At 35.7% G+C, this 13,692-nt stretch overlaps 1 protein-coding gene across 1 annotated transcript in view; it reads left to right on the forward strand.

Annotated features, from left to right (window-relative positions):
* LOC130583991 (contactin-associated protein-like 2) overlaps window positions 1–13,692 on the forward strand; it is a gene marked incomplete at both ends in the record, with an annotated part of 278,907 nt that overhangs the window by 11,935 nt on the left and 253,280 nt on the right. Inside the window, one exon of the mRNA XM_057383713.1 lies at window positions 10,575–10,694. Within this exon, the coding sequence (XP_057239696.1) occupies window positions 10,575–10,694 (120 nt within the window). The remainder of the gene's footprint in view (window positions 1–10,574; window positions 10,695–13,692) is intronic.

The following is a 13,692-nucleotide window of genomic DNA, read 5'->3' on the forward strand; positions in this document are numbered from 1 at the left end:
GGATTTTGGGAATACTAATAGCTGTGAATAAACAAAAACTGGCGCTACAGACTCTTTCAAAGCTGTGTAATGAGAATATCTCCATGTTCATCTGAGCATTGTTTAACACTAATTATGAAGTTCAGGTCTGAAGAGAGATCAAATGCTCTGAGATCCATGGCAGTAAAGAACCAGAATACATTTAGTGAGGGAGAAYACTTTGATTTATTGGTGTCTGCTATTTGTAGCCCTTACAGATATCTTGTGTTAAAATAAGATTCCAGATAATCTGTGTCTTTGACCTGACTTTACTGGAGTTATCTCCTCTGCTTTGGCCCTTGTACAATTTGCTGAGGTTTTCACTTGTGTATCTGTGTTCACTGTGGAGAGTAACCAAGGATTTGTATTACACAGCTGGGAAATTGTAAATCCGGGCTTGTACCTTGTCTCTTCTCCTTTCCAWTACCCTGGCAATACAAAGGAAGTGAGATTTTAAGGATTTTTTTTTTTCTTTAGGGGTATGGATTTTTCAAAATTTGTTTTTATACCAACCTTGAAGCCTTTTGCATGGAAGAGAGGGATAGGAAGAAGTCGGGACCAAGATGATATTGGCAATGTTCCTGTTACCTCCCAGCTGGAGGAGACTCAAATGRTCTCCAGGCAGCTCTGAAGCTTTCTCTGGCTGGGCCCAGTGTAAGACCAGCACAAGCACAGTGAATATCTGAGTTTCTCTAGCAGTCTTCCGTCTCAGATTCAGGGCCCAGAAATTAATTACAGCTTCACAAATTTGCAACACTAACCAGATTTAAAATAAAATAAAAKGGTGCCTTACATGGAGATGTTTGACATGATTTAAAGTTCTCCCTTTCAAATCTTTGTACCATGAATGGTGTTTTGTTCAGTCCCAAAACCCACACTCTGTTTTGGTTTTTTGGGATTTTTTTTTTTTGTTGGTAAGTTGTGGTTTTTGTGTTTGTGTATCCTTGGATGACTTAATTCACAAAAGCACCTTGTTAAAAATTGGTGTCTAATTGTACTTTCTTGTGATGTCTGTAGGCTGACACTGTTACAAAGATGCTAATTGCCTAATCTATGGCTTGTAATTTAAAATCACTGCTAAATTTGTTTTAAAATCCATTTTGGTTCAGCCGTTTAGATTTTAATGAATTTCTCTCTGCCACCCCCCCCCCCCCAACCCTGAGCCCAAAGCAAAGAACAAAGTTGAGAGAGAAACAGAAAAACAGAAGCACCTTTCATTTTGCCATAAATGGGATGGCTTTTTGTCTGTATTCGTAGAAAATCCTGAGCTGAGCCACCGTGTAGTAGCTCAAATTCCAGTTTTCTCCCCTATAGCAGTAATTTTCTTTAGTACCCCAGTGGCAAACAAACCTGTGCTCTCTTTTTCATTCTGATGGCAAAGCCCCTATTTTGTTCTCTCTTTTGCCACAACAGTAATTGTAATGTTTATCACTGACATAACGGAGCCTAGAGTAAACTTGACACAAAATCTGCGAAGTTCCATACTTCTTATTTTTATTGCTTTTTAATTTCCTTTCTATTTCTATGAGGCAAAATTGCATATTGTGCTAATGATGAGAGCACTTTTTAAGTTCATTAGCTCACAGTAGAAGGCAGAAGGAGAGTGTGAGGAAAATATAGAAGCTTTTAAAAGGTTAAAGACTAGATCAATGGCAGTGTGAAGAAGGCTTATGCTCRGTCATGAAAGAGCTCTGCTGTTGGRAAATTTGAGTGGYATGAGAGCCAGTGCAGCCATAGACAGAAATTAAAAAAAAATAATTATGCTATCCCCCATCAATTACAAAAAAATAATTATGCTATCTATACAATATTTTTATTTGTAGAGCACATTGTATATACACAATATATATATAYACATATGTATATATAATATTATTWATGTGTATATAGTTTATGTATATATAAAAAATATAAGTTTTTCCTTTGGGAGGCTATTTAGGGATTTTGGGTTGCAAAGCAACTGAGCCTTGGTAAGGACTATGCTTAGGAGGGGTTAACCAATTGTAGAAGCAATCATTGTTTGACAACTGCTGATTTGTGTTTAGATATGTTTTATTCCATTTTGTAGAAGCAGGACATGTTGATGGCTGATTTACCTTGTAGTTCATTGCTTACGATTCTGTGAATAAAGAAAACATTGTTTAGGGATGAATTAACAGAAGCATAACATGTGGAATGTGCGAATTAATCTGGGTGTGCTGGTAATTTTCTGCTTTTGTATGCTGAGCATCATGAAAAAATTGGAGAGCACAGGGAAGAGAGAGAATAATCCAGCATCCAGAAAACACAACCAGTGGTCAAAATGAACAAATGTGGCCATTTTAATGTAGAGATTCATGTCTTCAAACAGACAAAAGTTGGCTGCATTAACTTATCCACCAAATTAATTGTGAATTGAAAGAGAAGTGATGAGTTTAAATTGCAGCAGAACAGCCCCAAAATGTAATGAGTGGGACAAATGCTGCTGATGAAGGGCTGGTGAGCTCTGGGCTGCCTTGCTGTAACAAGGATTTACATAATTTTAAGCAGGACCAGGTCATGAATGATTTTACTGAGCTTTTTTTGGGATGTGGATTAGATTATTTTTGGGGTTCACCACAGCCATGGGATTCTGTTGTTGTACTAATTTTGACCACAAAAAGGATTCTGCTTTTTATTTCAGCACTGATTTCTTCAAATATAATTTAAGTAATTGAACCAACTTTTCCAGGAATAACCTTCTGGAATAATGGAGTATTTATGTAATGTGATGTTGAGGGTAAGAAAATTGAACCCTTGGGTTTTAAATTAGCTTGTATGTGAACTGTCAYGAGTAAAATAGTTGTGTGGTGTGTAACCTCATGTAATCTCACGTGGGGAGAGTGAAAGGATGAAGCTTTGAGCTCTTAGAATTCATGTGCTTCTCTTAGCTAGCTGTGAGAGTAAACCAAGGGCCTCTAAAATGATGGCAACCCAGAAAAAAAAAATCTCAGTTTCACTGGGAAGGTATTTGAAGATGACAGGGTTTGTTTTTGCTTCTACTTCTCGGACTGCAGGAGCTCAGTTCAACTTCTGGCTGAGGAGATGACCTAGTCATAGCTGAGAATGCTTGATCTAGGTTTTGCTGGAACTGGAAAAATCAGTGGGTAAAACATGTGACATGTCATATACAACTGTGATGTGGTGGGCTTGTTCATAGTACCTTCCAACTTTCTCCAATTCTTATATACACAGTAAAATKTACAAAATTTTAATTTGGTAAACAAAATTTACCAGTTACTTAATGACAATTATATGTTAAAAATGCAATTTTTGCTAAGCAGCTGTTGTGTATAGCAACATTTCTTTAACAACAGAGTAAAATTAGTATTCTTGCAGATTCAACATGAGCACACAAATTGTAAGTCTTACTCTTAGGGCTTTAGAGGTTTTCATTTACTCAAATTTTCAGTTATACATGAAGTCAGGAAAAGCAGGATTTCTGTTTCCCACGATCTTTAGTAATGGAGTGATGTTGCATTGGCAAGGGCGTGTCACATTTGGACATTTCCTTATTCCTTGCTCTTTACCTGCAAAGTCATTTGTAACTGAATGGGCTGTAACTGCCTCTCCAGAACTGTCTCCAGAAAAAAATTCTGGAATTCCCTTAGACATCACCGTCAATCCATTTCAGACATTAAAATTAATTAAAATTAATCTKTTTCTGTGTCATTTATGTACACACCCCATTTAGGATGTGCATAAAGCTTCAGCTCATTGAGAAGGTCAGTTTAGTTTTCTTTCTGAACAGGAACTTCACTGCATTTGCTGACACATCCAGGTGCAGTTTCCAAGTGCCCACAGCCTGGGCACAGAAACTCAGTGCTGCAGCCAGCTGAGTGTGCTGGCATATTCCTGCTGCTCTGCCCTGTCCAGGTGAGCACCCTGTGAGCAGCCACAGCTGCTTCTGYATTGTGGGGGCCAGGAGCCTTGCAGGTCTTACATCTTTGTCTTACTAGAGGCCTGAATTTCACTGAAAGAGCTGTTTCCTCTGCTTTTCCTCATCAAAGACCATCCTAGCTTCAAATACCTGGTATTTAGTGGTGAAGTTTGTGGTTATCCACCTTCTGGTCCTGCAGGACTTGCTCTTTCTAAGAGTCCATCATAAATTTAGCTTGAAGAGCTACTGTTGGCATTGTGWGACAATTTTTTTTTTCTAGTCAAGAATTTTTCTTATTCTTCACTATCACTTTTTGTTTAGGGGAAGATGTTATTTTAGCAAATATTTTCAAGATATTTTCAAATCAAGAAGGGCTTTTTAAAAGGGGCCCCTGGCAGTATGCAGAAAGTAAACCAGTTGTTTCTTTTTTTTTTAACATTAAGATTATGGTGTAATAAGTAAAAATAACAAGAAAAAAATCCTAAAACAGAGGTCTTGGCTACCTTAGAATCTTCTCTGTGCAGGATCAGACTGTGTTAGGTGTTTTTAATGTTTTGGAAATCTTTTTTTAAATGAATGTGCATACACTTAGAGTGATAAGTAGAAGTGTGYTGAAATAGCTCAAAGAATTTTAGATGCACATGCAATGGGGATGTTTTCTTCCTCAGCTTTAGTTTGCTTCATCTGTTCCTGTTTGACTGATGAGGTTTTTTAGATGCTGATGGTGGGTGAGTCTCCTTGGGTTTTGATTTGTAATTAATTTTTGCCTTCAGCTCTCATAGCTGAAGGTGTTGTGAGCTTCTGTATACTGGCAGCCTAAAAACAAGTAGAGAGGGCAAACCCAGGAATACTCAGCAGAAGTTTCCAACCCTGTTTTATTTTCCAACAGCAAATGAACGAGAGCACACCTAACATTTGTGGACCTGGTAAAAGTTGCATCAGAAAACATTTCATCCCAAAGTCATATATGAAAGGGTTACTTCTCACAGTCTGAGATGTATAAATAAATACTTACTCACACTTTTGTCAGACTTAATAGCACATATGCCTATTCTAAGTTAACTATAACTGATGACTGATTTTTTTCACTTTGTTTTACTTTTCCTGTTCTTAGACATTGTGAGTTCCAAACTCCAGAATTTTTATTTCCAGACTTCAAAGAACTGGCAGACATAAGGTTTCTTTTTTTTGCAGACATTGTCCTAAAGAATAACAAGAACATTGAAGTAGTGCTGCATCATGTTGGCTTTTTGTGGAGCTTTWAAAAAACTTTTTAATATACTTGAGGTTGTACAGAAGCCCAGCAGCTTTGTGTGTTCTTTCTGTCAAAATACAGAAAGGTATTTTTTTCTCTCCTATRTATCTTGCTTTGACTGTGGTGAAATATATAGTTCTCTTTACCTATTTTAAAAGAATTCTAAGACATCATCTATCCACCATATAACATTGGAATGAGTAAGGGGTGAGTATAGGTTTAATGCAGATCTGCACAGAGAAAATGCTGCTGACAGAGCAGGAGATTACCATGTACATAYATTGTTGTATAAAAATTTATTTCTTAACACTTTCCACTTTCCAATTATCTTCTGAATTTATATTATAACAAAGCAACAAATSTTATTTTATTCTTTTAAAATAAACTTCAGGTATGATATTTCAAAGTGCAGCTATTTCTYGAGTAAGCTTGGAGCTTTTTCCTCCTTCTTTGTATGTTTGTGCTTTCAGCCCTCTCAGGGYTCTAGAGTTAAAACCAGTTTGAGTGACATAAACCCAAGCACCTCACAGACTATCTAGCTTTCAATATTTTTCCAAGAAGTTGAAAGTGCTGGAGAGACATAGCTGGACTTTGTGGACCTGATGCATTGCCTCTTTTTGTCACTTTTGCTGTCCTTTAATTCCATCCATTTTTCTGTATCTAGGCCTTTGCTATATGTAGAGCTGAGATTTATTGCCATATTAGCAGGTGTTTAAAGGAGTTTACTCCCTGCAGCAACCACATCCACTGACAGAAACAAAACATATTGTAACACGTTCATCGAGCCACACAGTGCAGGCTGTCATGCCAGGTAATCTATTTATAATGAGCTTTGCACTTGTAAAAGGAGGCTGTTTGTCAGCCCTAAAATTAAAGCTGCCTCTTCRTATGGTGACGGAAAAACTATAGTTCACCAAGGTGATAATGAAATTTTATGGGAACATCATATAGGGCCACAGAGTTTCTAAACCCTTTTTGTCATTCAGCTATCCTGCTTTTCAGAGATAGCCAGCAGCTGTGCCACCTGTGCAGGATGACTATCCCTTGATCTTTACAACTGTCAGAAAGCAAAGCAGGAGTGATAACATCTGCTTCCCTCAATCAGTTAAGAGCCACTGAAATCTAGGAGGTGTTGATTCTTTCCAACTTTTGACAAACTGTCGAAATGTTTGTAAAAAAAGTGTTCTGTAAACTCTTTTCTCAACTATTTGCTTTCCCTCTAATGTTTAAAATAGAGGATGCTAAAAACTTGGAAATTAGGGTTATCCTCCTCARCACCCCCCTCTTGGTGTTCAGAACRCATGAAGAAATGCAGCAATGAAAATGCTCTTAAAGTTTGTGTAGCTWCAAGGGTTGTGAGTATTTGTTTCACCTAGGCTGTTCTCCCTTATCCTGCTTACCTAATCAAGCTTTTCTAAAAAAAGACACTTTTCGCCTCAAGCCATGCTTGCTCAAATCCASTGTTGTGAATGTTAGCTTAGTCAGTGGTGAACTTCAAAATGCAGTCATGGTTGCATTTGATAGCTAATTAAAATTACAGGATTTTCTGCCTAGAGTAAGAAGCTTAGAGAAGATTGATGCATCATACYAAAATTTATAGCAAATTTTTGGGTGTGTTTTTAGTTTTAATACTTTTATATTTTCATGTTTAGAACACAGAAAAATCTTTTCAAATTTTATCATAAAATAAAGGTGGTCTCAGTTTGATCTGTATTACTCAGGAGACTAAACTTTAGAAATGCTATTGCATTTTTTTGGTGCTCTTCTCTTTCTCRTTCTTTCTGTGCCCACTTTTTCCTGACTCTAAGACCTTGGGTCACTGCTCTGACCAGGTTTTCCCCTTTTGTGGCTTGTGGACAATTTTTTTGATGCATCACGAAAGCATGTAAAGGGTGAAGAAGCAGTTTGTAAGGAGGGGTCTTTTCCCTCCCATTCTCCTCAGAAAGAATATAAGTGACCTTTAAAAAACCCTAACAAATCAACAGCTGAATTTATTATGCTAGAAATAGCTGATCTGGACGTCAGGATGCCTGTGAATATTGCATTTAGCTTGGAAGATTTTGAAGTTTAATGCTGTTCTGAAATCCCTTAAGACTGCATGWGTTTTGTGTTTGGACTAGCTACCAAGAAAGCAAATATACATTTTGGCATTTCACTTCTACTAGCTTGTAAAGCCAAAATCTATTGCCCTTATGTCCTTAGTTCTTCCAGTGTTTTTTTTTTTTTTTTTTTTTTTTTTTTTTTTTTTTTTTTTTTTTTTTTCCTTTCCTATCTTCCAGACAAAATCAGCACTACAAAGCCCTTCCCTCTCTCCTTCTGCCTCTTTATGTGGGTATATGAAACCATTTCTCCTAATTCATATGTGGACACTGTAAACTTTACGTCCAGTTCTTGTATTTTGCTTACTTTTCTTAGCTCAGTTAGGTTTTTTCTTTTTTATTGTAACTTTTATTAGTTTTATCATTTAAGTTGTTTTGCTTCTGTCATGGTCTCTTCCTTGTACTCTGTTTTTGTTTTCTTTGTTTTGGTGTGCTTGTGTGGCTTCCAAAATTACTTTCCTTAAATTTTTGTCCTTTCATCTACTTTAGGTTTTCTTTGAGTTTCCTAATTTCTATTTTTACCTGTTCTCYTTCTGCCTTACACTACTGATCTTTTTGTGTAACATTTACAAAAGGAAGTAGTGGCTTATAAGGTGATCCTGTGCTGTCTTCCTTTCTATGTCATCATCTACTTTGACATCGTGGTATCATTCCTTACTTTCCTCCCCTTCAGAGTTGCCTTCTACCTGGTACTTGCTGCTTCTGTTCTTTTGTTTATGTAAGTGGCTACCCTTTGCCATCCAATGTCAACAAAATATTTCTATCACCGTCTTCATACCCCAGAACATGACTGATATTCCTATCGCACCTCGGTTACTGGTTATTTTGTCATTATATGAAAATCACTTGTCCCTTCATTGTCTTCCTGTGTTCCTGTGGAGTGATTTATGTTACTGCTCACTGCAATGGAACCTATCTTTTCATTTTTGTTTATTCCCATTTTTAAGATCTTTGTGTGYCTACATAAATGGCCTCAAGTTGTCCTGGGAGGGGGTTTAGAGTCACAGAAATGGTTGTGAAGCATTGGAAGAGACTACCCAGGAAAGTGGTGGAGTCATCATCCCTGGAACTCATTAACAAAACCTGTAGATTCAGGACTCTGAGGACATGTTTAGTAGTGAAAATGGTTATGGTGATAGGTTGATGTTGGACATGATGATATTAAAGATCTTTTCCAACCTTAATTCTAGGAGTCTATACATATGCATAATACGTCCCAGAAAGTTACCRAGCACTCATAAAAACATTTTTCACAAGTTCCATTTGTTTAGAATATCTCACTCTTGTCTTTGTTTGAAAAACAATTAGTTTATATTGTTTAGTGTTCACCATAATTTTGAAGTTTAACGAAGCTGACGTTAAAAACAGCCTTTTCTGTGCTCTAACACTAATGCTTATGTACTACTTTCTCCCATTTCAGAACCAAAAGGTGTTGTATTTAAGCCCTTTGGTTTTCTTTAAAAACATTATTACTTCCATATAAAATCTTTAAGGTTGTTTTCTGAGTTGCAGCTGTATTTCTGTACAACTATTGCCCTGTGTTCTCAAAAGACACAAACTTGGATGAAAATGTCATATGTCCTTACACAAAGGTCTGGTTACTGGAGACAAAACTCCCTGGTCTCCTGAAGGAGTTTAGAAAATGAAAACACAAARCTTCAGCGGGATGACAAACAATATTTCTTATTTTCTTGAGTTGACCTGTAGTGCACCATTAAAATTTACCATTCAGTATCACAACAACTATACATTGATGGATTATGATTTTGTTTAGATAACATGTAGAGAGTGAGGGAAATACTTCTGAACAAAATAGGTTATGAATTCTGCATGAAGTGTCTGAAAACAGACACAGAGTCTCCTTGATAATGGAAGAATATGTTGACCTTTGTGGAGAAAGGGAAATGGCTTAGAATGTTGCACAATTTAATTAAAGTGTCATCTACTTGTATAAAATTGACTTTATATCCCCTAATGAATGCATAAAACTTTCCAGGAAATTTTCTCTTGTAACATCACAAGGAAATTATTGATAAGTAGCCTTTAGCTTTGCATTCATGCCACATCAAAATTTCATTTTTTTAGCTCCCCTTTCCTTCCCATGCCTTGATATTTGGTTAGAGGCCTTTGAAAGTGTATGTGTGMTCAGTCACTCATCATCATCAAAGCCCAGCAAAACAGCTCGTCCTTATGGACATTTGAAATAAAGCCAGTCTTAGCAAGGAGATTGCTTGCAAGAATTGCCAACAAATTAGATGAATTTTTAGAGTGGATATGAAGCCTGGTTAAACAAAYATTTCATTTCTTTAGCAGCTGATTGATTGATTCCAAACAATAAAGCTGTGCCATCTGGTCCTTAAAATACAAAGCAACATTACACATTCCTTTTATTAAGTATTGCATAGGAAAATATTTATATAACTCAGCATTTATATATATATGCACATATATATATATACAGAAATTTATATAAATTATGTTCTACTTTTTCTTAGCATAAAATTATTCATATTTAATACACATAATTTTGTACAAAGACTACATTTCTAATACGGAARTTACTTGAAAAGTTTTATCTATAATGCTTATTATTACCTCTGTTCTATTAATCATAAACCAATTAGACAAACAATTTTATGACTTGAAATAGAATTCAGTATTCAAGGAAAAATTGAAACAAACCCCTTGCTAAATCACTTAAATTTATTCCAGCAAATATTGTGACACTTCAGACCCTGCTGGAACAGAGAATCAGTTCTGTATGTATGTAATAGAGAAATTTCATAGTTTTGAAATTCAGTGTCATTCTGAGTTGTAATAACACAAGAAAAATTCCAAAATTTGCACAGAGAAACACCAAAAGAGCTTGAGTTATCTCTCACAAACAATCTTAAGGGTAAAAATATGTTGTATCAGTTGAAGTGATAGAAACTCAACTGAGACCATAAACAAAGATATGAACTTTACTTTCAAAAATGGTTTAAATACACTCTTGAAAATTTTGGTTTTCCTCCATCTCCCCAAGCTGTTAGAATTCTCTTCCTATTCTTTCTTTCTCTCGCATTACAAAAAAAAAAAAAAAAAAAAAAAAAAAAAAAAGAAAAAAAAAAAGAAATTATATGCCTCAAGCTTTTAATCACTTCTGTAATTTTTAAAAGATGTTTTGTTTTCTGTGAACATCAGTGACATCGCTGTAGTGTCAAAGGTTTATTTCTCTATAGATGCATAGGATCAATTCGGTGTCATTATGTTTTTTTTCTTCAGGTTATGAAGATCTTTAKTGTTCTGTTTTATTTCATTTCAGCTATTTATGAACTCTCTTGTGAAGCATACAAACACTTGGGCAAGACTTCAAATTACTACTGGATAGATCCAGATGGCAGTGGGGCACTGGGACCTTTGAAAGTTTACTGCAACATGACAGGTAACTGTACTGTATTTACTAATTCTGTTGATTGGGGGATTGTGGGATTTATTTTTTTGGTTTTAAAAAAATGTAGTTAGAAGTAAGAGGCTGTTTATAATTCACATTTCTTGTAAAAAGAAAAATAATTACTAAGAACTTTTCATGACAGGGATCATCAAATCTGCAGTCACCATTCAGGATAGTTTGAGCAAGGCAGTAGTTAATCCATTTAATAAGCTTTTTGAATTGTACCTATTAGTCATTGTAGGTCTTTGTATCCTCGGTGTTATGTCATTAAAAAAAAAATTAAAATAAACAAAAAGTCAATAGATATGGCTATCTACCAGAAATGTTGCATATCAACATAGTGGAGTTCAGTAGTATCTGTGATTCATGGGGTATTGCAGAAGGCAGCTTTCCAGCACAGACAGGGAATAGAAATTAATTACAAATGAAACAAAACATTGGAACTTATTGTCTGTTTTGTTTTTTAAACTAGATACATCTTCTTAACACCAGTTAAACYCTGGAGTTAATATATGTCACTACATTAACATATTTTTATTTTTTTGGGTGTACTGTTTCATGTTTTCAAGACTAGTTTTGTGTTCTTGCTAAAAGTATCCTATCTTAATCATCTGTGTCGCCATGCTGAGGTAAGAAAACCTGAAAATGAAAACCAGCAATTTTCTGCATTGAGAGTATATTATTTCTTTGTTCTGATAATACATAGCAATTGTCTCAGCCCTTTTTCTGATATGAAATATTGGGTAGCTGATAAAACAAACATGTACTCTGACTTTCCCCAAATGTCTGCATAACAAGTTTGAATTTCATCCTGTTTGCGTTGGAAATTTGGCCAATGCCTGAGTGCATCATCYGCAACATGAAGGTGAAGGCGCTATCATAGAAGCAACAACTCTGACTTTTTAGAGATCACAGGTGCTGAAGATCCCACAACTCCTTTGAAGGCAGAAACCTGGATATATCTGGACCTGGGCGGGGAGGAGGGGTATGGTTTATCCGGCTTGGATGGAGAAATGGAGAGGGATGCATGGCACATGCAGCAAATCCCAGAACAAGTGCTCACAACCTGTTGGAGAGAAGGAGGATACACTGTTCCATGTTTCCATTAATGTCAGTGTTTGTATAATAAATTCATATCTAAAAAGAAGCCTGATCTAAGATCTGGAAGTGTTGTCAATCCTGTTTGGACTGGAGAGACAGGCCAGGCAGTCTGTTCTGAGACACAGCTGTAAAGGAAACTTCCAGATCCTGAGCCATTTAGAGCTTTTTAAACCATAACTAGTACCTTGACCATGATCAGCAACTAATTGGGCAGGCACTGCAGGAAACAAGGGCAAGAATGGAGTCATTTAAGTAATTTCTGCTATTCAGAACTGCTATGCTTAGTGCTAGCTATAGGTTTTGGTTACTCTTCAAGGGTAATTTTGTAAATTAAGAAAACACCACCCTAGTGGTGTTAGATACAGAAAAGAATATCCATCCAGTGCTGCAGCATTGCTCATTCATGTTAARTATAAAAATACAAAAAAAGGTCCTGGTAGCTTTTTTAACACTGGGGAAAAAGAGATAAGTAAAAGTAATAATTTCATTTTACTAACATTTCTCATCTACAAAACTATTTCAGAGTACATAAATGTGACCTTTTGCAAACCAGTGCAAGGAGATCGTGAACACCAGGATACATGAGTTAATTCTCATTCCCTTCATTTGGATATGATGCATGCTGTGGAAAAATGCATCTGTTTTAACCAGATTGCTCTCATCAGCAAGTCTTTGCTACAAGAAAAAGTCAATTTGCACTAAAATCCCTATAAATATTCCCATTTTAAAAATAAAAACCTAACAAAGCTCTTTCTTCATTGCAATGCAAATGACTGCAACAGGTATGAGAAAATTGATAGAAAGTAATTTTAATCTCTGCTTCTAAAACTGACAGTTGCTCTCAGCTGAGTAAAGTTCATCCTCTGTGTACATAATGTATAATATCTATACATTGCAGCTGTCACATTGTCTTTTTCTTTTAATCAGTGGTTATCTGAGGCACTAAGACTTGGGGGTAAAGAGCCATAATTTTAGGAGAAATTTCACAACACCCTAAAAGTTTTTCTTAATCTATATATGGTATTATCAGCCACGCCCATACCAACGAAGGGAAGGAGGTTACTTGAGGACTTTGCTTCATCAATAACACAGTTCTGTAAAACTCTGTAGTAATGATTCATACCTTGCAATATAACAAAAAGCACTATAGCATGCTAGAATAAGAGCAGAGTTCTCAAARAATTTTAGTATCCAGGTTGTGCATGTCTATGATATTGCTAAAATTATATTTGAAAAAAAACAGCTGAATTACAATTATTTTTTTTGAAACATAAAACTAAGTAACCTACAGGTTTAGATATACTGATTGATATGTGGGCTGTATTAAATAAAAAAGAAATCCTCATATGGCAAAGTAGTGAGATTTTATTTTAATAGAGACATCCTTAACTATATTTTCCTCACTAGTCTGAGTCAAATCTAAATGTTTCTATTCTCTCATTRTGTTAAGCAAACATCTCTAGATTAAATTACTACTTGAGCTACTAATGCACATTTTAAAGGTGCCTTCTTTCATTCAGAGAAAACTAACAAGTAAAGACCATTTTAATTACTAAAAATGTAATGTAAAGTACAACTTGCTAGTTCTGTTCCTAGACAAAGCAAGTCTGCAGTTAGGGTTATTGACAAAGTTAATACCAATCTTTGCAGAACAAGATGGTTTAACWGTTGTGTACTACTTTCACACTTACTGCAGTACAGGTTTGCTGGAGCAAAATGTTGCATAGTAAGCTGCACTCTCACTTGACTGCAAGATTTCTGGGGCAAGGACAATATCCTGAAAAGCCACTGAAGTTGCTTGTTGAGAAATTATGTCTTTAGCCCTTTAATATATTGTATCACAAATATTGAGCTACAAATTTCATAATTTTATCCTTATATTAGCATT

The sequence above is a fragment of the Malurus melanocephalus genome, unplaced genomic scaffold (genome assembly GCF_030028575.1).
Source record: "Malurus melanocephalus ecotype Western Australia unplaced genomic scaffold, MMel_1.1 scaffold_655, whole genome shotgun sequence".
In the NCBI taxonomy this organism is placed as follows: domain Eukaryota; kingdom Metazoa; phylum Chordata; class Aves; order Passeriformes; family Maluridae; genus Malurus; species Malurus melanocephalus.